The following is a 25494-nucleotide window of genomic DNA, read 5'->3' as shown; positions in this document are numbered from 1 at the left end:
CCCCCCCCCCCCCCCCCCCCCCCCCCCCCCCCCCCCCCCCCCCCCCCCCCCCCCCCCCCCCCCCCCCCCCCCCCCCCCCCCCCCCCCCCCCCCCCAAACCTCAAACAGGCACAGATTGTCTCTCAGTGTACAGAATACCTAGGTACCTAGGTAATCAGTTTGTTCCACCGCATCTGAGTACAACCGGATCGGCTGAGCACATGTGTACACGTATCTCTCGAGTAGTTTAAGTTCCACGGCTCCTATCCCCGATGCGCTGAGACATCAGCCATTCAGGTCCATTACATGTGACCCTTTGACGAGTGCGCGAATCGGCAAATCTCATTAGGATGCCTTTCGGGAGCATCTTGGCAACCAAGCGCAACGATGAATGTTCTGAAAATGCTGATGCTGATGCTTACACGCTTAACGCTAGGTTCAAATCCAAGGCTGTCCTTCAGAACGTTTCGATCCGTGCGAACCCCTGTACGCCTAAGATCCTATTCTGCCCATCATTTACCTCCCATGCGTGCTAGGTAACTAGTAGGCAATCTTTAGGTATATTTAATAGCAGCTCAGCTGGGTGCTTTCCTCGTGGCACTTGGAACAGCCTCCTCTGCCGGTCATCTTGCCCTACCGACCAATGGATTTACTAAAACCAGACGGGGTTTGTTTCAACCTTCAACCCTCCTTTCCGAACAAGCGAATACTACAAACGAACATTTGACGTATCCATCTGTTCCTTACTATTGATGGACAAAAGCCAATATCACCTGTGCTTACTGACCGGTCGGTCGGTGAAAGTTGCCCGGCCAAATGTTGGTTGGTTAAGGACCTCGAAAACTACACTAGTTACCGTACCAAATCCGCGGGAATACAAGCGCCAAAGGCGGCAGAATGTCCCCAAGGCGACTCTTCATTCATACGAGAAAACGCTTTGACGCCTCGTTGTCTCACGCCTCGTCGACTCAGTAGACCATGAGGTAGGTAAGTTATGTTGAAGCTATCGTGGCTAGGGGTTGGACGGCAGTGAAGTCTAAATACCGCAACAAGTGGTGTGGTTTATTACCTTTCGTGTGACTTGGCTGCTCGCCTAGTATACTGAACTATCCCGAAATAAATGACTGTGCCGTGGATTTGCAGGAGATGATGATGAAAGAAAAAAGGCGGCGCTTGTAAGCATGGACACATGGGCTAGGTAACCTACCGAGTCTACCTACCTGGTACGTAACTTACATCCGGAGGTGTGTGCCTTAGGTATGGATGTATGTACGTATATCCATCTGTACTAGTATGTGCGGTATGAGGCAATACGGGGATGGTACGTACCGGTTACGTTCTACCACCTAGCCACTGGGCAGCTAATGTAAAGCACACCCTCATCATCATTCCTAGACCGCCGGGGTCCCGATGCAGGAAGCCAGGACGGCTAGCCAGGGTCGACCGCAGACCTCCACTCACACGGGTGGTAGGCTGGTAGGGTGATCTGTTCTAGAGGTGTGGGACTAGGTATAGCCACGTACCAACGGCTGCAGATGCGCGAGATGCAGCACACATAGTGCTTCCTACCTACCTACATATAGTACGCTCGTACCTTTGTACATGTCACCCAAATCACCCAAATCTGGCTCAGCTAATAATAAAGGGTTGGATTGAGGCCGCATAATATGCATATATGGGCAGTGGGCAATGGGGAAAAAAAGAAGTCACAAAAGTCACAACCGGCTACGAGAGAGGACCCCCCCCCTTCTTCTGCCCTTCTACCCGTCCGCCTCTTCAACACCCACTCTGCCACCTCGAACTAACCTACCCATCTTGCAACCATGTTGCAGTCTGTCTTCTTGCATTCTTCTTGCAGTTATTCTCCGCCCACCCCCTCTCCTTTAATAGATCCTAGCATCCATTCATGGTCAGTTATGCCGGGCAATCACATAGACATGCGTCCTGCGATGCGTGCAGGTTGCGGGAGAAAGCTTCCCTTCAACTGCCTGACGATGACGATCACACACTACTGATCAGCCAACCGGCCATCTTCCAAATGATGTATCAATCTAAGTAGATTATCGAAAGCGACACGCTGACATCCCGACAGACGAACCCTATGAATGATACTTTACCTCGAAGGGTCCTTAGTAACTTAACTAGGTAAGTAACCCCACCTCCGCGAGATGAAAGTCTAGAAGAACTGCCCATGGCGGTGATGGTAGTCATGGGTGGTATGTATCCATATGTGGTTGCTGGTCTTGAAACATCATCTCGATGGGATTGACTTGAATTACATAGTACAATAATACGCCTAATACGTAAATACATACCTTGCTCTCTAGTAAGAGAGACCCAAGCCCTGGAAGCGGGATCAGCGAAAGGTCGACAAGGAAAAGCGCCGAGGTGATGAAACCATTAAAGTAATTTACTAAGCTTGTCGTAGGATTCTCTACGCGGACGGGCGCTAGGTATTGCTTCCCAGATGCGTAATAATAAGCCCCAAACAGTTTAAGGTCGTGGTGAGATTCCAGCCCCTTCTTATTATGACACGTGGGCTTCCTCGAAGAGTCTTAGCGTTAGACGTCAAACTACTTCAACGGGAATGATCACGCAAGCTATTATCGTTATTATTACTATTATTTATTTCTATTATTTTTTTTATCTTCTTTTTATCTTATTCGCTTCCCCGTCCCTTCCCCCCCCTCCTCCCACCCCCAAATCTAAAAAGAAAGAAAAAAAATTGGTGCCACATCGTCGGTGTTTCTTCACCCTCGATCTTCGGGAGATGACGAGATTGGTCGCTTGGCTATTTCCACCACAATTTCATTGCTGACACAATTAAGCAAACCCACAATAGCCTCATATCTTTTATCGTCTGGTTTTCCCTTCCTTCTTCCCTTGATCCTAATCCGTGTTACCATTTGGTATTATTTCAACTGGTTAATTTCACCAGAAATTTCCCGGGACGTATGGTTTGTTAAGTTATGACTACAGTATACATATCCGTTCCTCCAAGCGGCGGGATGATCTGGACAAGCTTCTGCATGATTTGCAGGCACGAAAACTCGGCTGCGGCAACTTACCTGATACGACGGCCCACCATCTCAACTTGGTCAGCATCGTCATCAACCACATATTACCCGACGACAAGATTTTAGATGTCAAATATTCACCAAATCTACCCCTTATATCTAGTAACTTTAAGTTGCTTAGTTATCTTATTTTCTTTTCTTTGGGTGATGTTCGCATGATAATGAAGATTTGAGTATTTCGATCGCGACGATGAATATGACGAATCTCAACAGCATACGGGTGAGTGCGTTGTCGTCCCTTGCCCTGTATGTTTGACAAGTGTCAGTCGGGACTTTGTAACTTGTTGAATAAAACTGGCTTTAGCTACGTTGGGTAATTTGTTCCTGTGCGTCAAAGCTCATGATGAGCGTTGGTTTGGTAGGCTCGCGGCGTTTGGTCGGTTTGATGAGGGTAAATACTCCGACATAACAAGAGATAAGCGTTCCTAGAAATTTACCTAAATTGTTCATATTGTTCCAAGGTTCAAATGTTCTCTTTGAGTTCCTTTATCCCTGAACGTACCCATGTACCTATGCTACGTAGTACGTACTGCTCTAGCACCTAAGCTTGCCTAGCGCGATGAGGGATTGATGGGTGTGGAGTCTGTGGCTGTTCCACACGCCCCTTCCAAGCAACCCTAAGCAACCCTCTTTTGGGGCCAAGCGGCAAGGTAAGAGCGAATCCGTCCGAGCCGCCACGACCGGTGATTGACCCAAATTTGTACGTGTTTCGGAACTTTGGCCGCCTCTCGGTCAAAGTCTTAAGGAAGTCACTAGCCTGTACCTTCCCTTCTTCCCTGCAGGAACTATCAACAGCACTTGGGCAGTTGCTGTCCTCAGCCCCCGGTTTTACAACTTACATGCGCATCCATATATCTGGAGACGATATGCCACAAGAAAGTTAATTATTCAAAGCTAAAGCTAAACCTTGGCTGATTACCCGTCTCTGTAAAGTTTGCGGGAAACGATAGAATGGTGACGCAGCCCTAGAGACAACCTTGAGCCAAACACAAGGAAGGAAACACACTGTCCTCCTCGACGATAACGACTGGTGTTCCTATTAAGCATATTCTCGCGAGTTCGATAGACTTCAATACTCCTACCATTGAACTTTGAAAAACTTATCCTCTTCTTTTAAGCGTTAGTTAGGTAGTCGGTGGATGATGGGGAAAGGAGTAACATTCTACCATAACCTAGGTTCTTACCTACGCACATAATCATACATACTACGACACGACACATCGACATATACAACATCGATCATCGTACAGTATTGCATAGTTATCGTCTGATGTTTCGTGGGGATTTTGGTGAAGTTGTCGCGATATAACTAATACATAGCCAAAGAAATGGAAGCAAGGAGCTAACCAAGCTGCACTAGTACATAATAAGAACAGTATGGGGAACCTATTTTTTATTCATCATACCTAGCTAGGCCTAAAAACCATAGTCTGCCCCATATTATCTGCACATCTGAAAAGTCTCACTTACATGTGTACATATGTACACATGGAAGTACCCGGGTACATCCAAATACGCCGTGGGTACCTGTGTCTTGGCTCCTTCCGGGTCCAGGAACTATGCCCCACATTATACTCCCATGCTTCTACTCTCAGCTACCCTTACCCACGAAAGCATTGGAAAGGGAAATCCTCCTTGGACCGTTTCCCAACTCTTCTTCTCCTTCCCGTCCAGCCTCTCCACCGCTTATTCTCCCCTCCCCTACCACGTATTAGGTCGTCAAGAAGACATTGAGCCTCAAGCTTGTCTCTCACACTTCGACTCCAACATAAACTTCAATCTTGTCGCCTGCCGACGTTAATCGAGCGTCGTTCGGTCCCATCCGAGGTAGATTTGATATTGCTTGGTACGTAGCTGCGGAAGTAATAGGCGCTCCCGCCCGACGCAGGCCATCGTCCATAATCTACGAAGCCGCGACCGTTTAAACTTACCTACCACAATCGCAATTTACTGAACTCACGACCACGAGAGTTTCGCGCCATATCGCTATTAAGATCTATCGTCTATTTCATTTACAAATACGTCCTTTCTTGCCCATCTTTTCATTTCGTTCTATCTTATGCTTTTTCTCTTCACATAATTTCCCTGCGCGACCAAGTTTCGCGTTACAAGGCTCTGAATCTATTTCCGTCCTTTGTCTTGTATTGAACAGAAGCTGGTATAAGTCTTAAGAGCCTGGTCGAGGCTGATCTAGACCACGTACCCCTAAAGTATCAGCCATGGCAAACCACCATCCTTCGCCTCAGATGGCGATGCAAATGCAGCATCACGGCCCGCCCGTACCTCCTCCCCCTCCTCCTGGGCCGGCCCAAGGTGTTCAATGGGCACCGTCGCGTCATATCGTCGCGGTTAACGAAGCACTGTGGATGCAGATTGGTAAGAGAATTCCGAAGTCTTGATCGCTTGATGCAGTCAATTGATAAGTTTTGCGCAGGGAGTTTCTCGGAACTTCTTGGTAATTTGGACGATGCCATGATCGCATACGAGCACGCGTTGACTGCGAATCCCAACTCGATTCCTGCGATGAACGCTATCAGTCTGATTCTTCGGACTAGAGAGGACTTCCATAAGGCAGTCGAGTATCTGCAGGCTATACTGAAAATAGATGCCAATAACGGAGAGGTCTGGGGTAGCCTAGGTATGTCCGAATGAGTAGACTGCAAACCGAGTTGCCAAACTGACGCATACTTCCAGGTCATTGCTATCTTATGATGGATGACTTGCAACAAGCATATGCCGCCTACCAATCTGCCTTGGTCAACCTACCTAATCCTAAAGTAAGAGACATGAGAATTCCCCTTATCATATATCTAACTAACGCATAGCAGGAACCCAAGCTTTGGTATGGTATTGGTATTTTATATGACAGATACGGGTCGCTTGATCATGCCGAAGAAGCATTCTCGCAGGTCATGCAGATGCAACCCGATTTTGAGAAAGCCAACGAAATTTACTTTAGATTGGGCATAATATACAAGCAGCAGTCAAAGTATGGCCCAAGCTTAGAAGTATGACCCCTTGGTAAATACGCGACCGTTTCTTGACAATTCTAACATATTGCAGTGCTTCAAATACATCGTAAATTCTCCTCCGCCGCCATTGACCGAGGAAGATATCTGGTTCCAGATTGGACATGTACATGAGCAGCAAAAAGACGTGAGTGAACTTTAACAGCGTGCACTCAGATAGTCAGCTAACCATCTTGCAGTATGACAGCGCTAAAGCGGCCTACATGCGAGTGCTTGAACGTGACCCGAATCACGCTAAGGTCTTGCAACAGCTCGGTTGGCTTCATCACCAGCAAAGTAGCAGCTTCCAAACGCAGGAGCGTGCAATTGAGTATTTGGAAAAGTCTGTCGCTGCAGGTGGGTTATTCTCAGTCCGAGTTCGCGAAGATTCGTGCCTTTCTAACACACGTGGCAGACAACAATGACGCCCAAAGTTGGTATCTCCTCGGCCGATGTTACATGTCACAGCAGAAGTATCCCAAGGCATATGAGGCATACCAGCAAGCAGTGTACCGCGACGGGCGGAACCCTACATTTTGGTGCTCCATTGGCGTGCTCTACTACCAGATCAATCAGTATAGAGATGCTTTAGACGCATACTCCCGAGCGATACGCTTGAACCCGTATATATCTGAAGTTTGGTATGACCTGGGCACACTGGTAAGTTTGGTTTGCTACTCTTACAAGTGCAACATCACTGACGAATCCTTCTAGTACGAGTCTTGTAACAACCAGGTCGCCGACGCCCTAGATGCGTACCAAAGAGCGGCTGAATTGGATCCTGCCAACCCGCACATAAAGGCCAGGCTCCAACTGTTGAGGGCTGGTCAGGCCTCGGGAAATCTTCCGCAGGCCGTACCCACTGACGTCCATCCCCAATCTTACGGAGCTCAAGGGCCGCAAGCTCCTTCTTGGACCGGTTCGGCGGCGCCATTAGCGCAATCCGGGCCCGGAGGTCCTCATAGACCACCTCCCGGACCTGCTGCGGCCAACGGTTGGGGTCAAAGAACAAGCGATATCAACCCACCTCAGCCGCCTAATCCCTATGACCAACGAGAGCCCTTTCGTGGACCGGCGCCTCCACTCCCACGTCAGCCTAGCCCTCGACAGGAGATGAGGCAATACGGCGAGTCGAATCGGCCAGTCCCTGCACCAATTCGCAGGGGACCTTCCCCCGGTCCGCCCGCTCAATACGCCCCTCCTCTCCCCGGACCGTCGCAACAGCCTCCCCCTCCCACCGCGCAAGGGCCTGCTAGAGTCAATAACCCTAATTATACGCCGGCGCCTGCCTCGAATATGGGTCCCGCAAACGGGCCGCCTAACGGTGCTCCGCCACCTCATTCTTTGATGACTTACCGCAATGGTTCCCCCCGCTCGGAGCCAAGGCCGATGCATGATAACCGCATGCCTTCTCCCAAGTCGGCCTACCCCCAACACCAGCCTCCATTCCCTCACCACCCAGAGCCTGGAATGCCTAACAACATGGAACCGGGACCTCCCCACCCAAAAGGAATTATTGGCGCTGAAATGCACAGAGATCATGACCGACCGTCATCGGTTGCATCCAAGAGGATGCGAGAATGGGAGGACGAACCAGCCATCAAGAAGCCCGCCAACGAAGAGAACCGGGCCCGGATGGAAGATATACGTCATCGACGGCCGTCGACACCCCCACGTGATCCCCGTGATCCTTATCGTCGTTCCCCTGACGCTCATCGCTTCGAGGAGCAGCGACGTATGGAGGAACAGCGACGTGTCGATGATCAGAGGCGAGTCGAAGACATGCGGCGTGCCGAAGAGCAACGACACGAGAGCTATCATCCGTCGGATGCCGCTCACCACCCACCGGCGCACTCAATGCCGAACCATTTACCCCCAATGCAACAGGCTCCTCCTCCCATGCAAGGGTTAATTCATGATGGTCCGCAGCCGAGCCCGGCCCCAAAAGACTATCCGCCACCAGATGAGCGTCAGAGGCTCGAGCACCCCGCTGCCGCTGCGCCGCCGCAGATAAGTGAGCCTGAACGTGCTGCTAGAAAGATGGATGTTGATGATGATTATGACGACAGTGGAGAGGAGGAGAAGAAGGTGACTGTTAATGGCGCCACGTCCGGGCCTAGTTCAACTTCGGGGGAGCTGAAGAATACAACGCCTACAAGCGCCAGCATTAACGGAATAATGGGACCTACCCCTAAGGCGGAGGGAAACGCTTGAGATGCGGATTTATCAACGAATGCTGAATGTCAATACATACCCTTTTTCATTATTACTCAGGATTGTTTCAATGCGAATGTATATCAATTCTTAAGTTGGCGAGCTGCCCTCCTGTTAGATACTGGCAAGGCGACATCAAAGTCTGTCTATCGTTTCCAACATCTTTGCTTAAATTATTAACATCCTGAATCGAGTATCCCTCCGGTTCCTAGCTCAATCATAAACCGCCTACCCTGATATGTGCCATAAAATTCATATTCTCTGTCTTGTAACCGCATTTGCACGTGCCACGTGATATTCTCAAATGTAGATGACCTTTTAACCCGTCAAAAACAGCTTTAGTCACGTGGCCATAGCTTTAGGGTTCCTATTCCTCAATGTGGGGTTACCTCCCACATTCGGCTATTTGCCGGAGTTTTGCAACCCACAGGTTCGTTCCTGCACTACGAGAAACTAGAAAGAAAGAAAAAAGATTGAGCTTCCCCAAACTCGATTTTCTTAATCTTCATTCCTCACACCCACGACCATCCGATTGACCTCTTTCCTTCAACACCAAGGAATCAATCGAAATGTCGCACCGTAAGTTCGAGGCTCCTCGCCATGGCTCTCTTGCCTTCTTGCCGCGAAAGCGTGCCGCCCGTCACCGCGGAAAGGTCAAGTCGTAAGTAGATCGTTCTCTTTCTCAACCCTCGCATCTGCGCAACACCCGCACTTCAAATCTCAGTGCTGATTCACGATCGTCACAATTAGCTTCCCCAAGGATGACCCCAAGAAGCCCGTTCACCTCACTGCCGCGATGGGCTACAAGGCCGGTATGACCACCATCGTCCGCGACCTCGATCGACCCGGCGCAAAGTCGCACAAGAAGGAAGTTGTTGAGGCAGTCTCAATCATTGATACTCCACCTGTACGAACAACGCAGCCCGCTTGGCTATGTGCCTATGGCTAACATCTTATAGATGATCGTTGTTGGTCTTGTGGGCTACATCGAGACTCCCCGTGGTCTCCGATCTCTCACCACCGTCTGGGCCGAGCACTTAAGTGACGAAGTCAAGCGCCGATTCTACAAGAACTGGTACAAGAGCAAGAAGAAGGCTTTTACCAAGTACGCCAAGCAGCACTCGGAGAGCAGCGGTGCCTCCATCACCCGCGAACTCGAGCGTATCAAGAAGTACTGCACCGTCGTCCGTGTTCTTGCCCACACCCAGATCCGCAAGACCCCCCTCAAACAGAAGAAGGCCCACCTTATGGAGATCCAGATCAACGGTGGCTCCATCCCCGACAAGGTCGACTTCGGCCACGGTCTCTTCGAGAAGCCTGTTAGCATCGACACCATCTTCGAGCAGGACGAGATGATCGATGTCATCGCTGTCACCAAGGGTCACGGCTTCAACGGTGTCACCGCTCGATGGGGCACCAAGAAGCTCCCGCGTAAGACCCACAAGGGTCTCCGTAAGGTCGCTTGTATCGGTGCCTGGCATCCGTCCCACGTCCAGTGGACCGTTGCCCGTGCCGGTCAACAAGGTTACCACCACCGTACCTCGGTCAACCACAAGGTTTACCGTATCGGCAAGGGCGACAACGAGGCCAACGCCTCCACCGATCAGGATGTCACCAAGAAGACCATTACTCCGTAAGTGACGCTTTATCTTTCTTGATGTGTCTTACGCTAACATGACTTCAGTCTGGGCGGTTTCGTCCGATATGGTGAGGTCAACAACGACTTCGTCATGGTCAAGGGTTCCATCCCTGGTGTCAAGAAGCGTGTCATGACGCTGCGTAAGTCCATGTTCACGCACACCTCCAGAAAGGCGTTGGAGAAGGTGGAGTTGAAATGGATCGACACGTCTTCCGAGTTTGGTCACGGTGCCTTCCAGACTCCGGCCGAGAAGAAGCAATTCCAAGGTACACTCAAGAAGGACCTCGTCCAAAGCTCGTAGAGAGCTACACGTCTCCTTGTATCTTGTCTTTGCTGCATCGGTGTTCCTGGTTCACTTTTCGGCTATCGCGATGGGCATGGTCTAGGGTTGGCATTTGAGACAAAAAGAGGTTAATGAACAAATGCATGAAAGAAAGGCTACATGATGCAACTCTATCCCTGACGTGAAACGTATTGTATTAGACCCGTAGTTGAATTGTGATAGGTCCACCTGCGTACATATGATGCTTAATTGTCGACTCTAAGATCAACCACACAATCCCCTCCAGTTTTTCTACAATTGACTTCGACATTCTAAGGGCAATGCAGTTGAAGCAAATTGACGTGGAGTAGGTAAAAAGTTAATTAAATCCTCTTCGTTCCCTCCAACGTAGATTAACCCGATTTGTTGAATCATATACTTTTACATCAACACCTTGGCATTTGTATGAGGACAAGACAAGTGACGGACTAACAACTAGGTAGCAGGGAGGATAGTGGCGACGAAATTAGAGATGTAGAAACTTATTGAACGATCATTTATACTGTCTCCTTGTCTCTATATGGTAAAGATAGGTTGAAAGTCCGAATGATGCTCAGAAATACCACAGGCATCTATCTTCAAATGACAAAAACGGAAATACACGTTCCACATTTCGTCTACAATTTCTGCAGAATAATTCTTCAAACCATGAACGTTGGAGTTGGAGTTGGAATTGGGGTACCGTATATGCATGAATGGGGAAGTTTACTTTAAGACATACTTCCTTAGCAGCTATGATGTAACTAGCGATAAAAATACCTATCATTTCATTATCAAGGTACCTAGTAGCCCAAGCTTGCCTCTGGTGCAGCAGAAAACAATTTTCAGCCCAATGGGATCTATCTGAATCAATGACGTCCATTCCACTTCTCAAACGCAGTGTGATTTGCAGATCGTTTCATCAATCTACCATTCTGCCAGCTCTGACTACTTCAGCCTCGTATCGCATCAACGCTCTAGATCTAGATCGAAGAGATCAACTAAAGCATACAGCCTTCCCTAATCCATCAAGACCGCAAACTCGATACACCCCTTGTATCGTTCATAATCTACGGGGTTTCACTACGACCAGGACACTAAACATGGCGTCGGATGATGATTACATGGCCTTTTTGAACAAGGCGAACGAGGACCCAAGCAAAGGATATACAAAGGCGCAGACTTCTAGCAAGCAAGATTTCAAAGCGACCGATGACGGTGCGCAAATCCCGGCTGCTATCCAGGAGGCAACGAAGGATAGTTTCTATGTGAGCGACGCAGATGAGCCGTTTGTTCCGGTTTACTTGGCCTGGGATGAGGGCGGCAAAGGTTTACCAGACGAGGGTGAGTTGCAGCGGAGATTGGGGTGATTCGCCAATCTCTCTTTACAGTGGGCAGTTTACAGGAGCTAATTCCGGATCTACAGAGGAGTTTGCGACTCTGATACATCACCCCGAGCCAGCGAATGCGCAGATTGAGATACTGGATCCGGCGGACTGGGATAGCCAGGGACAATACAAGGCGATTCTAGATGCGGCGCAGAAGGCGGGTAAGGGCAACGATATCAGAGTATACCGGGTCTCGAAGGGGGGCGTTAAGGTCGAATACTGGGTCGTCACCACGGAGGGCAAAGGAGCAAGCGCCAAGCTCGTCGGTGCTAAGGCACTAGCAGTTGAGAGTTGAATATTTGAGGAAAAAGTAAAAGAAGCAAGAGAAAACCGCGTATAAGGGAGATCATACTCAGACATAATAGCCAATGGCTTACGAAAGGAAGATAGACCTCGTTTAACAAATTGGCATTATATTTGAATAATACCCCGCGATGACTGACATTTATGATTCAATTATGGCACGATGTGGGGTTAAGTGCTGTATACGACCTCGCCTTGCAGCATGCCCCGCCTCCGTCCTCGGATAAAATATATACAGTTGGTTACACCAATTGAAGTTATCGGAATATTGAAAGCTGAGTCAACCCTCCAGACCATTAAGAACAGCTAGAAAGCGCTCAAAATGAACGAGAGCCTATTATCTTACCCCTAGATCTCTAGTTGTTACTTGCCCATAATGGCTCAAGCAGTAAGAAATCTTAGACCCCCTAATTTAAACACTCCAATTAGAGAACATGTAAGTTAACTAATAGGTATTTCTTGCTATAGGACGTTGTTCTGCCTTCGCTAGAAACTGTTAGGGACATTCTCTCGAAACCCACAGCAGGACCTAAGAAACCAAACCTAGTCCCCTTATATGGTCAAATATCTGCCGATCTTATCACACCGTCCGCGGCATACTTAAAGGTTTCCGCCCATTCAAAATCAGATTTCTCCTTCCTCTTCGAGAGTGCTGCCACAGAGCGGGTTGGTAGATATAGCTTTGTCGGTGCCGGACCGCGTAAGATCTTGAAGACGGGAGAGGGCCATGGAGAATCGGTAGACCCGCTGCCTGCGCTCGAGGAGGAGTTGTCACAAAATGTCGTCGCCGACGTACCAGATCTCAGACTGCCACCACTTACTGGCGGTGCCGTTGGCTATGTGGGCTACGACTGCGTACGGTATTTCGAGCCCAAGACGGCCCGGCCGATGAAAGACATCCTCAAGACCCCAGAGTCTCTCTTCATGCTATTTGATACCATCGTAGCCTTCGACAGATTCTTCGGCGTCATAAAGGTCATCACCTACCTCCGCATCCCAGAGAACCTAGATACCCTCGAGGACGAATATAATAAAGCTACAGAAACCATCCAGGAGCTAATCGACGTCCTCAACTCCCCCGAGATACCCGTTCCCGAACAGCAACCCATCCAGCTCAACCAGGAGTACACGTCCAACATCGGCCGCGCCGGCTACGAGGGCCACGTGGCGGAGCTGAAGAAGCACATCGTGGCGGGCGACATCATCCAAGCCGTTCCCTCGCAGCGGTTCGCGCGGCCGACGTCGCTGCACCCGTTCAACATCTACCGGCACCTGCGGACGGTCAACCCGTCGCCGTACCTCTTCTTCATCAACTGCCAGGACTTCCAGATCGTGGGGGCGTCGCCGGAGCTGCTGGTCAAGGAGGAGGAAGGGCGCATCATCACGCACCCGATCGCGGGCACGGTGAAGCGCGGTCGCACGCCCGAGGAGGACGAGCGGCTCGCGAGCGAGCTAAGGAACTCGCTCAAGGACCGCGCCGAGCACGTCATGCTCGTGGACCTCGCGCGCAACGACGTCAACCGCGTGTGCGACCCGCGCACGACGCGCGTCGACCGCCTCATGGTCGTCGAGCGCTTCAGCCACGTCCAGCATTTGGTCTCGCAGGTTTCGGGCGTGCTGCGCCCGGACCGCACGCGGTTCGACGCGTTCCGGTCCATCTTCCCCGCCGGCACGGTGTCGGGCGCGCCCAAGGTGCGCGCCATGGAGCTCATCGCCGAGCTCGAGGCGGAGAAGCGCGGGGTGTACGCCGGCGCGGTCGGTTACTTCGGGTACGGCGGCGTGGGGGCGGACGGGGGGGAAAGGGAGGGCGCGATGGATACGTGTATCGCGTTAAGGACGATGGTGGTTAAGGACGGGGTGGCGTATTTGCAGGCTGGTAAGATATGACCCCTATCTTCTTCTTCTTCCCCCCCCCCCCCCCCTTTTTTTTTTGCGGCTCGAGGTTTGGGTACATCAGGTACGTTGGGGATGCATACATTACTAATCACGGTCATAGGGGGTGGGATCGTATTCGACTCGGACCCATATGAGGAGTGGATGGAGACGATAAACAAGTTGGGCGCGAATATGCAATGTATCACGTCGGCGGAAAAGTTATACGCGAAGAGGCAGAAATAGAGGCTCGTAGGTTGGTTGGTGCGGAAATGGCGTTATATGGATGAAAAATACAAATGAAATTGCTGTTAAAGTACTGAGAGTATTGATGAATGTTTTGAATTTGACGGGTGGGTGATGGGATGTAGGTGAGTTGGTTGGGAGGGTTGGTGAGTCCTGAGCGAGACGGGTGTTTGGGTAGGTGAGTAAATGCCATGAAACGAGCCCTACTGTTCATTGATGATGACTTATGATACTATACAATTTCCTCTCATTTACAACTTCGTGTCATAATAACATATATGGAGTACCTATCTGATCTGTCTCACCCAGTTGACTACTTGAATGATCACTATCTAGAGTAAACTCACAAAGAGGTTCATCATATATTTTAGTATGAAATATGAGGTCGCCCCTAATAGGACTTAAATCTCTTAATGATAGGCAATGGAGCTACATTACTAGCTACTGGAGAGACAGGCCATGACGAAGGACAAAACGAGCCCGTCTACTGCAGCTCCTGCTTCTCCTCATCCCAGATGTGTCCAGCCAAGTTCTTCGCGGGCTTGGCCTTGTTCTTCCCATCGACCTTCTTATACTTGAGGTCGTCGAGGTTGATGTCGTAGAATGTGCGGATCTATGTCCCTTATTAGCAATTGACAACTCAAGCTTTGGGCGTCCAGTCCTATGTGAGATGAACGCCCCTTGATGTAGGTGGCTATACTTACGCTGATGCCATACATGTCTTTTGGCTTGAAGAAGCCCTCGAAGTCGATGCCTAGACTGGCACCGCACTTGGGACAGAACATCTGGTCCATCTTTTTGGAGTTGAATCGGTAGCTGGCGCATCGCTCGCGGCTGTTATTGTGCCATACTACGTCTTTGACGTCGGGATCTGTACGTACTCGTTAGAATCACTTATATTGGAATGTAGGAAAAGGAGATGGAGTTTGTGAAGGGGAAAGAAGGGGGGGGAGCGTGGGGGCAGAACCTACACACGAGAAGATAGCCGAGGTGTGTACATGCAGAGCAGTTACAATTGAGGACCTCGTACTCGGGCAGCGGCGGCGACAACGTCACCGAGAATTTGATGTAGCCACAGTGGCAGCCCGCTTCGTAGGTACCGCTCTGCTTCGTTACCTCTTCCTTCCCCTGCTGTTCCGATGTCGAGCTCATGATTCGACTTTTGTCTTTGGTGTCTTAGAATGGTCTGTATCTATAGGTAACCGACTTCACCTACTCTATCAGTTAGATAATTGGTAGGTACTTATAATATATAGATTGGCTGCCTAGTAAATGAAGTTGATATTACTACCCGATTCTCGAATTACATGCTCTATGTCAGCAAATATGCAATGGACCCCACCGCCGGAACCGAGATTCGAGAACGGAACCGAAGATTCGAGAAGGATACCTGTTATATGGATATGTAGTGTAACCGGGAATCGAGATGTATACATCTCTTTTGATCCTTCAGCTGCACAGCCCATATACGCTGATAAAATGTAGGTGGTTGGAGATAAGCCCTATGCATGTACCCGGACTAGTAGATTTATGATACAGCCTATCAACGAGCTTTATAGCGTCTATAGTTTCGTCTATATAACGTACATTCTATCGTTTCATGGTCCGGGGGAAAGTCCCGGGGGAGGAGGTTGACGCAGCTAGACATTGCTAAAATGAGGTAAGCTATTCTTTCCTATATGGATTGGGCATTGCGTCCTAAGATTAATATTATAATAGTAAAAGGATTTAGGACTGAATAACTAACAGGTGTTATAGCTTCTAATGCTTACGATTTCCATGGAGGGAGTATCGAAAAAGTTAATGATAGATCATCAGATTATTATATATACTTTTATACTCATATTAAAGAGCTTATATACATAGGTAGTCGTAACTACACATTATATCTATAGGTTACATTTTCGCCCCAATGTTATATATGCGTTTCTCATATAAACGCTTCCTTTCCAGTGGTATCTTTTAAGTCTATTCCCAAACATATAATCCGTCCCATTTTATTCCCCCTTCCTAAATCCCGGGGAGCATTAATGATTAACTTCGCGATCAAGCCTTTTCGGATTCGGCATTCGTCCTTGGTGCGTTAGATGCAGCGGCATGATCTATAGGACTGGCTCCTTCGTCCTTATCATCACCGGAGCTAGATGCAGTGGCGGGCGCAGGCATGCTAGGGAATGAAGGCGCGAAGTGACTCTTAGCCCGGATCTTGTGGCCGTACAGGTAGAAAATAACCGGAATAGGTACTAGCAACGCGGCTACGCAACCTAGCAAAGTGGATGCCCACTGAATACCGAGGCCGTTAAACATGTAAGTTGCGAATAGAGGGAACCCGGCACCGCAGAGAGATCGGAGGAATGTGTTTCCTGCGATAGCTGAGGCGGCGAACATGAGGTAGGCGTCGACGAGGTAGTTAAGGGCTTGAAGGAAGATAGCCATCAAACCGAAACCAGACATGATCCCTGAAGCCGCTGGTACTATCCAGTGGACATCGGCTCTGTAGCCTGACCATCCAAACCAGAAGATGCCACAAGTGAATGAAACGCCACCAGCGATGACGATCGGTAGACGCCATTCGGGGATTGGCACACCGTTGTTGGCGACAAGCTTGCGCTGGTATGAAGGTTGGTCAAGCAACACTACAGTGCCTGCGATAAGTTGGCCGATAATCATTCCAAAGAAGGCCAGGCCCGATTGTCCAGCATTGAAATGATGAACTTTCTGGAAGACAAACGGATAAGCCGTAAGGAATAGATATAACAGTCCGTAAATGAAGGCCTATACGAGCGATGTTAGAGGTGTTGCCTTTTACTTTTTCGAAGTAAGATCTAATAACATACCATATAAATCGACAGGAGAAAGACGATGGGCTCGCCAAATAGAAGTCGCATAGGACGAGTAAAGTTCTTCTGAACCAGTTCCTTGAAGTCGACTTCAATTTCCTCCTGTTTGGCGTGTATACCCCAGTTCAAAGTGCGACGACGCAACTCAGCTGCCTTCTCGATTAGGATGACAGGGGGGTAGGTTTCGCGTAGGAAGACGAGATCAAGGACAAATGCCACCCAACCCATAATGCTCGCAATGTACATAGTCCAGCGCCATCCAAGGTACGATTCGACGATGAAGCCTCCGACGAAGGGGGCTAGTAGAGGACCGGTGAATACAGCCATGGAAAATATAGTAATGGCTATACCTCGCGTCGCGTTGTTGAACATATCCGAGAAGACGGCGGCGACGACAGCCAATGGACAGGCTCCGCAGAAACCGGCGAAGAATCGGCAGATGAGGACCGTTTGTAAGTCTTTTGCTGTAGCGCAGGCGACAGAGAAAATAGAGAAACCGAACATAGCCACTACTATAGGCATGCGCCGACCTTTCAGCTCAGATAGGGGCGCCCAGAACGTCGGACCGGTTGCGAAACCAACGACGAAGAGGGAAACGCCTAAAATACCGACCTCAGAGCTAACACCGAATTCTTTAGCCACGTATGGTGTCGCGGCAGAGAAAATACTAGATGCGAAAGCGGCTGTCATGGTAGTATATCCCAGCATAGCAGCTGTGAGTAACCTTACGGAAGGAGACAAGTTAGCCAACTATATGAATATAACTTTTATAGCTTAACAGTTGATTACTCTTTACTTACTTCCTTTTTAACGACCAATTCTGAGCATGATAGGGGTCGTCCGGTCCGTCGAATTCGACGACATAGTCTTCTTGGTTTGGTAAGGGTGGTGGAAATGGTTTACCAGCGCCAAAATTAGGTAAAGGCTTCTTAGATTCGCGAGTTCTTAAGCTTCGTCCAACAGTAGCATCGTGTTGACTTCGGGCTGTATTGATGCGGCTCAGCTCGGTAGGGTGTCTTTCGAGATCTCGTTGGGTCGGAATGCGGCTCATGGCCCCAGTATGCCTTTCTCTGGGTCCGTCACTGGAAGATGTCGATATGGATGACGCTGTAGCCACTCGTTCGACCTCATTGCTAGCACGACGGGGAGCTGCAGGTTCATGTGTAGTAGTTGGAGACATATGTCGTGAAGCGTCATGCTCAGCTCGCAGGAGCTCGCGATCAACCTCCTCCATATTCATGACAAGGAGTTAACTCTATTCGCGTATAGTCGTAATACCTATCTAGGTTGTGTACAGGTAAGGATGAGAGGCGGGAAGAGTTTATTATAATACTTAGGCGTGTATGTATAGGTATTATAGGTGTATAGTCGATAGGTAGGGAAGCAATAGGTGGATATAGGTATGGATATAATATTAGATGATGCGCTTGCACTAGCGAAGAAGAGGATCCCTAGGTTACGAGAATAGAGAATAGAGACAAATCAGTTAGGCACCAAGGCTTCCCTTTAATAATAAAGGAAATGGATATTTCGAATGAATTGGGAAATGGACTTTCCGTCCGGGATTAGGGAGCCTCTACCATACCCAGATAGTAGACTAATACGTAGACCCTCCACCTATATCCAGGCTATTGAGGCGACATAGCGAAGGTTCGGCATTCGCTCTTTCGAGTAAAAAACGGGTCTAGGCCGAAGCACTGGGCTTCAATGACGAAGGATTGACCATGGCTTGACCAGGGAATGCGCAGAGATTTCCGCCAGGGTCAACCACCACCTGGACATACCACCATGCCACTATGGTCCGTACCGAGATGCAATGCCGGTTGTGTTGACTTACCCTAGTGCAACCAGCCCGAGCTGACCCACGGCAACGCATTTCCCCTTGCCTTTTCAGGGATTGTTGGGCTCTTCCAAGTTGTTATAATTGGTGTCAACCTTCGGGATGTTGCATGAAACCGACACGCTTTTGGAAAGCGGAAAGCTTGACTCTTTCGTCCGTCGCAAATTCCAGAATGTACGCGAAACCACCCGCACCCGAGGCTCAGGGGAAGAGCTCACATTTGTCACATCTGCCCATCGGCCTTTACCACACGACCGATTCAAACAGGTGGAGACTATAATACTCCAGTCGCGTATCTCATGTCATATTGACTTAATAAGCAGGTAGGTAGTATTGTCCGACTGACTCAATTGCTTGTACGTACCGTTGCACTGCATTTTGTTTTCGTCCGCATTATCGTGACTCTGTTGATTAAGCCTATAATATTTCATCAGTTCTGTTTTTACATGCAAAATCCTTGAATTTTGCACTAGAAGGTAGGGTTTGTAGTCGCATAGTTCAGTCGGTAAACTCCTACACCTCTGGTAAGCATGATCGTGAAAAAAAATTTCAAAATTTCAAAATTTTAGAGGGGCAAGTTTTGAAGCTGAAAGTGCAGAAAGGGCAGGAAATGGGCCGAGGTGAAATTTGACAATGCTACAATAGCGGGACCCTCGTATCTAAGATCTTTGTGCTCCGATATTATAGCTCCACTAAAAAGTGACCAAACTTTATTCTCAGGTGTCAATGTCCATGTCAATTCGTCAATTTGTCAAAGCTCAAACGGGATTCAGCGCCGACCCATTATAACCTCAGCCCGTACCCACACGGCAAACCGGTTTAAACCGCTTGAAATCGGCGGGATAAGAGATTTTAATCTTATCTCCATTCCATTGAAAAATTGGTAATCAACCGCGGCTTGCCACTCAGCCACTCGGCCACTTTAGTAAAGAAAAAATGATGCAAACTTCTTGAACAAAATGTTGGTGAGATTCTATTTCTGAATGCATAGTAATAGTTCCTACCGGATTACTACGAATTACACAGGCACTCGCGCTCCTAACGTATGCCTTATCTATGTACTTCTAGCGGTCATAGACCGCTTCTGAGGCTACTCGGCAATGGGACGTCGGATTCACTCAATAAATGCCCTTCCGCTACGAGTTCCGCGGTAGTTACTTATGCATGAAAGCTGTTACCGCAAATATTTGCTACATCTGTATTGGTGCCCAGCGGTTTCACCGACGTTTTCCGCCCCTTACACACTATGGAGAAGATCTAGTTGATAATTAGATTGAAAAGCTATAATACTATTACATATGTAATCCAAGATTGTTTATACAAGTGGATCGAGCCGCTGCGAAACCGAATTTACCATCTATCATGATGTACGTACATGTGGCTGCGGGGTGTTATAAGCGAGACATCGATTCCGGTACGTACGGAGGAGTAAGCCGAAAGCTGACAACGGCCGTAACAGAAGATTTACCTAGCACGTCACGCGGACGGACACTCCGATGTAGGTCTAAATTCGTCATCGGCCGAATGCGCATCGGTATTGGTATCGGCCTCGGCCATCGGGCTACCGTTTTCTAACAACCCGATCCTTCACAACCACCTGTTGGCTTCAAGGGATCAGCTGTCCATCAACAGAAAGGACACGAGCATGCTTATTCAACGCCCCAACCGTGTTCTAAGAGACCAGTGACTTCCTCGAGACTTAAACCCGCTGTTTCCGGATATATCTTCCAGACACCAAACCATCCAACAACGCAGATAAGTCCGTATAATCCGAATGTCACCGACGGAGTCAGCAAATCCATCCTGCCAGGGGTTAGTATTCTAAAACAGGAACAGTGATTCGACCTAGACTTTATTACGAAACATAGCGATCAAGGACACTAATTACTTACTATGCAAAGGTTAGCAAATACGCGAAGAAGCAAAGGTAAGCGCTATAGTTAGATTTGAAGGGGGGTCCTCATATTTTATATAAAAAGCACTCACCAAGGGTAAGAATGTTAAACCAATTATGAAATTTGCCAGCCAGTTCATAGCAGTTGATACGCCGCTACCAAGCGACCTTACACTGAGCGGAAAGAGCTCACTTTGCATCCAGGGGACATTCCCAAGTCCTATGGCATAAGAAGACACATATAGCATAATGCTTATCAGGATAACAACCGCAGCATTTTGAGACGACGTCGGCGGGTCAACATCGGTGATCGCAGGTGTGGGAGCGCTGCTATTAGGTAGTTTCACCAAAGTGAAGCCAAAGGCAGACATGAAAAGGCCGGCTACCATAAAGGGTATTGAGTATAGCAATATCCGCCTACGACCAATTCTGTCGACCAAGAATAATGCAAGTACGGTAAAAGCAAAGTTAGTCGCAGCAACAGTCAATGACGTGAGTGTTGGTATCGAAAAACCTAGCATCGTGAAAATCGTTGCAGAAAAATACATCAACGAGTTCTAACTTGTTAGCCAAAAGATACGGCGCCGTGGATGAGATACAAGGACTTACGAAGCCGCAAAACTGTTGCAGGCCCTGAAGAAAACACGCGATGATCAGCGCTCTCCGGTTCTTTGGCACTTTGAGTAATTCATTCCATCCCCTGAGCCAACTACTACCGCTCTTCACTCCATTACTTGCCAACGCCGCGTTGCCTTGCTCCTCTCTAAGCTCTCTCTCGATACCCTTTACAACACTGATGATCAAATGGGTATTTACGTCGGTCCCTATTGTCTTCCCAATAACCCTCTGTGCATCCATTGACTTTCCAACTTTCACGAGCCAACGTGGGGTTTCAGGCATGAATAGCAGGAAAATGCACTGCAGAGCAGCCGGCAGAGCACCCAAGCCTACCATCCATCTCCATCCTGTAGCAGGGTCACCGTGTTCAGCGAATATCCAGCCAATCACGTAAGCTACGACCTGGCCTAACGTGACGGACATAGAATTCATCGTCACCAGCCTACCACGATGGGCCGGAGGAGCGAGCTCGGCAATATATAACGGCGTGACAAAACTCGCGGCGCCCACAGCAGCCCCCACTATCGATCTTCCAAGTACCATTCCCCATACTTTATAGCTACAGGACTGCACCAAGGCGCCGAATACAAAGAGCAGGTCCGATAGCAATATGACAGGCTTTCGACCGAAGTGATCGGCTAGGACGGAGGATATCGGGGAAGCGATGAGGGCAAACAGCGAGGTACACGATGTAATGACGGATTTGTCGAGGGAGTTCAGTGTCCGGTCGGAGAGCGATGTGCCTATCGACACCAGGGTAGCCGAGATGACTCCTGTGTCGTCTGATACTATGTAAGCAGTGGGCTAGGGACATTAAAGGGGGCCGTACTTGCATCCGAACAAGAGTCCACTAATGCCGGCGGATAGAGTTAATAGCCACATGAAAAGCCCTGGCCGGCCGGCCGGCCACTCGGTGCTTACATCCTCAGTGTCACCAAGGTCCGAGCGGGATTCATCATCAAACTCATCGTCCCGATGCGAGATCAGAGGAGCATCCGCTGAGGTTCTCATATTAAGAAACGACTACAAAGATATGTAAACAGATTATGCCGGATCATGTCAGTAACTTGCTACTGGTATAGCGTTAAAGTCTAGTAGTAAGTCACTCGTAGTCCAGCTTGAGCGAAGTATGTAAGATGAAGTTAGGTAAAGTAAAGTTAGGTAAGATGATGAAAGCATGGCAGGCATGGGTAGCCACGTAACACAAAGATTATGCATGGATCCATGTACCTGAGCTGCCGCCAGGATTTGGTGGGGCCGAATACTTGGTAACATTTGAAAGTTCCACATGGTTGGGTCAGATAAAGTGCTGATTATTGCATAGCGAATATTGTGGATAATAGAATTATGCCACTTACATATTACATTTTCGACGTCAAGTCTTCTTCTTATATTCCTTCTCTCAACTCTCCCAATAGCTCTCTTGTTGCTTAAAATAGGTTGCCAGGGGGTATTAACACGGAACCAACCGCCAAAATCATCACCAAGAAACTCGCCCACAACAACGAGGTAAAAACGGCCCTGTCTTGCAAAGACCTCACGTGCCTATTGCGGTTCGCGACGGAGACGTCGAAGACCTTCTGCCAGAATGACTTCCCCCGATATGATATGACCCACGGTTCTCCCCCAAAATTATTGGCTGAGCCTAAAGGTTGCATGCTTGCTTTTATCGGCGGATCTACCCGTGCCGTGTCTTGCTGCCTGTTACTATAAGTGTCTGTCGAATTCGGCGCCTTATTTTCGGGGTCCGTGGTTTCAACCTGCTCCCAGGGGCGCAAGTGGCGTTTACGGTTCAAGTACAGCCTGATGCTAATCCCACGCCCTTCTATCAACAAGACGTAAAGTCCAATATACCAGAACGGCACTGCAGACAATCGAGCTAGGCGCTGGAACTTGGAAAGAATCAGAATGACGTCCAACATAACGCCGAGACCAATCAAGCATACACCAAGCACTCTAGAAAACAACATTCGTGAGCCATTACTGTTGCGAATGCTCCAACGAATGAATTTGGGGTGACTATATCCTCGCAGCGTCGTCTCGGCAGCTAAGAAAGCTGGGAGGAAAGCAGACGGATGTGTCGTATGCTGCAGGGCGTGCATGCAGGAAGTCCGGTCCTGGTACGTCAGGTTCAACTTTCGTGGCCCAGAGGTCGAGATGTAATGCCGGGCTACTTTTGTGGCTTCGTATCGAAAAGGTTGAGCAGAGACTTCTGGTGTCAGCAACAGTACAAGTCGTTTGGATAATCTTGCCCAACTCACAAGGTTGCCATTGCCAATCATTTCGGTCTCCTTGTTTCATCTCTACTCCAGTTGCTGGTGTTCGCGGTCTTGAGAAGTTCTTGTCCACATGATCTCCTTTAGATTCTAACTCTTTCACTGATGTGGTCCGTTCAATCGTCGTTGTGCCTCGGTCCAAGATCGCAAGTATACGGCTCAACTTATCTGCGCTTTCTCCCAACCTCTCCGATCGTGTATTTGGTCGGACATTTGTCCTCCTCCCTACTCCCCATACAGGAGATCGTTCCTTCTCCGACTCGGGCAATTGACTCCATCTCTCGACATAGCCGCAAAACCAAAGGAAGAATTGAAGATTTTCCGCACCGTGCTCCACGTATACTAAATAGTCCATGAAGTCGTTTAGGGAGCATGGCTAAGATATGTCAGCATATGTTTGTGCTGTCTTTAAACTTACGTGATATGGACTAACGGAGTAGGCCTTGTTCCTAACTATTTCCTCGAAGGAGAGCCTCAACGGGATCCTCGTCTTGAAGATCTTTATATTCTTCAAGTAGGTAGAATACCGAGACTCTACCCGGGACTCTTTAGTCAGCCTCTTAGAATTGAACCTACGATAAAACGGCGTCAACATTTTGTAAAATGTCAGGTTAGAAGCTAGTCGGCAAAATATAACGTTCAAGGCTGTGCCTGTTCTCAGTATCGCTCAACATGTTTGCCTACATGGCCCGAGTTATTATCATCTCGTCTCGAGTGTCGTGAGGAGCCTAGCGAAATTATCAGATGAAAGTAAATAAGAGAATACCACAGAAAAATTACTTAGTCAGGAGGGTAATGTAACGACTTATACCAATAGCTCTCGGATATGGAATAACTACGTGATCCATCATAACTAACAGCATGCAGTGTGGGTAGCAGTCATACCCTGTCCATCCTAATACGATTACATCGCAAATGTTATCATACAGCCAACAGTAAAGTCCCGGCGAAAAGTAATCCGGTCTGGTGTATGAAAACCAATTCTTTCCGACTTCGATCAGGGTGAAATACAGGAGGAACTGCAAATATACCACACCCTCGCGGAAAACAACATCATCCTTACTCGATTACATCGAGAATCTGCCCTTATCTCAATTTGCATACTACTTAGCGAGAGCAGGATGAGCTAGCCTGGCGCAAAACTCATGCGATTCCAATGGCCTTTCTCGCAAACCCGAGCATCCGATCCCAACGTTCATGTCTTCTGAATAGCAATGTTTACGGGAAAAGGAGACAAGACGATCATTCAGAGATGGCACATTGAGAAATCCCAAGTATCTTAGCGTGTCATGTTAGGAAGAAGGTCGCGACGGCGTCGTATCCTCCACATGAGACAATGGGTATTTCGTTTGGAAAGCAAGTATCAAAAGCCGTATTTCTGAAGGATTCAGTTGGGGGTCTCAAGGTCGGCAATCTTTGTTGCGAATGCCATCAACATCATTCCCGAATCCTTCCCGTTTCAGATCTGGCCCGAGGAAACGAAATAAAGAGTGCCAACAGCGTGGAGGTGAGTTCATTCCGATGTGTCGGCTGACGATCGAAGAGACCTTTTGCAACAGCCGGTTCAGTTTCTCCTACTTCGCGGTTAGCTGTCATTTTATTTGCTGCAACCATACTATGCGACCTCCTGGATTATTCGAAACAATGGTCATCTAATTATACCTTATTATTACCAACTGAAGGTTACGAGTATCATTAATATATTCCATCATATGGCCAATATAACTAGCCTTACATCCTAGGACTCGACCTAAACGTCGGGGGTTCATGGCATAGATTGCGGCGTGGATGAGGCACGTATCTCTGTCTATCAGACTATTATGTATTGCCTTAACTTCAATATTGAATTACTTATTATGACCTTAGTTCTAACAACTTATGAAGCATGCTTTCAAGTCATGTTGTCCTATGAACTAGAGCTATCATTCTATCTATAATACTCAACGTTTCGGTGCCATAACTCACAGATAATTCATACACGTACCTAGGAGTCGTGGTT

At 48.6% G+C, this 25494-nt stretch overlaps 8 protein-coding genes across 8 annotated transcripts; 4 read left to right on the top strand and 4 right to left on the bottom strand.

Annotated features, from left to right (window-relative positions):
* Positions 1-5066: 5066 nt before the first annotated feature.
* On the top strand, positions 5067-8684 carry F4807DRAFT_296140 (TPR-like protein). The gene is made up of 8 exons (XM_047994882.1): positions 5067-5432; positions 5491-5694; positions 5751-5833; positions 5882-6064; positions 6120-6212; positions 6265-6421; positions 6480-6724; positions 6779-8684. The coding sequence occupies exons 1-8, from the start codon at positions 5276-5278 to the stop codon at positions 8276-8278; spliced, it is 2622 nt and encodes an 873-aa protein (XP_047849629.1). The 5' UTR covers positions 5067-5275; the 3' UTR covers positions 8279-8684.
* Position 8685: 1 nt separating this feature from the next.
* F4807DRAFT_296147 (ribosomal protein L3-domain-containing protein) lies at positions 8686-10626 on the top strand. The gene is made up of 4 exons (XM_047994883.1): positions 8686-8939; positions 9029-9185; positions 9238-9911; positions 9963-10626. The coding sequence occupies exons 1-4, from the start codon at positions 8848-8850 to the stop codon at positions 10216-10218; spliced, it is 1179 nt and encodes a 392-aa protein (XP_047849628.1). The 5' UTR covers positions 8686-8847; the 3' UTR covers positions 10219-10626.
* Positions 10627-10998: 372 nt separating this feature from the next.
* On the top strand, positions 10999-12080 carry F4807DRAFT_444561 (uncharacterized protein). Its single transcript, XM_047999671.1, has 2 exons — positions 10999-11562; positions 11645-12080. The coding sequence occupies exons 1-2, from the start codon at positions 11091-11093 to the stop codon at positions 11899-11901; spliced, it is 729 nt and encodes a 242-aa protein (XP_047849627.1). The 5' UTR covers positions 10999-11090; the 3' UTR covers positions 11902-12080.
* A 120-nt stretch (positions 12081-12200) lies between these two features.
* On the top strand, positions 12201-14182 carry F4807DRAFT_296029 (anthranilate synthase component 1). Its single transcript, XM_047994880.1, has 3 exons — positions 12201-12297; positions 12378-13785; positions 13906-14182. The coding sequence occupies exons 1-3, from the start codon at positions 12286-12288 to the stop codon at positions 14025-14027; spliced, it is 1542 nt and encodes a 513-aa protein (XP_047849626.1). The 5' UTR covers positions 12201-12285; the 3' UTR covers positions 14028-14182.
* Positions 14183-14376: 194 nt separating this feature from the next.
* Positions 14377-15501, bottom strand: F4807DRAFT_296081 (uncharacterized protein). The gene is made up of 3 exons (XM_047994881.1): positions 14999-15501; positions 14732-14898; positions 14377-14640 (listed from the first exon to the last, which is right to left on the bottom strand). Exons 1-3 carry the CDS (start codon positions 15177-15179, stop codon positions 14512-14514), a joined length of 477 nt encoding a protein of 158 aa, XP_047849625.1. The 5' UTR covers positions 15180-15501; the 3' UTR covers positions 14377-14511.
* A 572-nt stretch (positions 15502-16073) lies between these two features.
* F4807DRAFT_454230 (MFS general substrate transporter) lies at positions 16074-18101 on the bottom strand (the record flags this gene model as incomplete). The annotated part of the gene is made up of 3 exons (XM_048000550.1): positions 16074-16802; positions 16865-17591; positions 17668-18101. The coding sequence occupies 3 exons, from the start codon at positions 18099-18101 to the stop codon at positions 16074-16076; spliced, it is 1890 nt and encodes a 629-aa protein (XP_047849624.1).
* Positions 18102-19662: 1561 nt separating this feature from the next.
* On the bottom strand, positions 19663-22543 carry F4807DRAFT_444556 (general substrate transporter). The gene is made up of 4 exons (XM_047999670.1): positions 22053-22543; positions 21211-22001; positions 20695-21158; positions 19663-20510 (listed from the first exon to the last, which is right to left on the bottom strand). The coding sequence occupies exons 1-4, from the start codon at positions 22228-22230 to the stop codon at positions 20357-20359; spliced, it is 1587 nt and encodes a 528-aa protein (XP_047849623.1). The 5' UTR covers positions 22231-22543; the 3' UTR covers positions 19663-20356.
* A 106-nt stretch (positions 22544-22649) lies between these two features.
* On the bottom strand, positions 22650-24090 carry F4807DRAFT_454228 (uncharacterized protein; the record flags this gene model as incomplete). Its single annotated transcript, XM_048000549.1, has 3 exons — positions 22650-23428; positions 23481-23871; positions 23929-24090. The coding sequence occupies 3 exons, from the start codon at positions 24088-24090 to the stop codon at positions 22650-22652; spliced, it is 1332 nt and encodes a 443-aa protein (XP_047849622.1).
* Positions 24091-25494: the final 1404 nt, after the last annotated feature.

The sequence above is a fragment of the Annulohypoxylon truncatum genome, assembly GCF_022578515.1.
Source record: "Annulohypoxylon truncatum strain CBS 140777 unplaced genomic scaffold F4807scaffold_47, whole genome shotgun sequence".
Taxonomy (NCBI): domain Eukaryota; kingdom Fungi; phylum Ascomycota; class Sordariomycetes; order Xylariales; family Hypoxylaceae; genus Annulohypoxylon; species Annulohypoxylon truncatum.
This window is presented reverse-complemented; position numbering and strand designations above follow the sequence as displayed.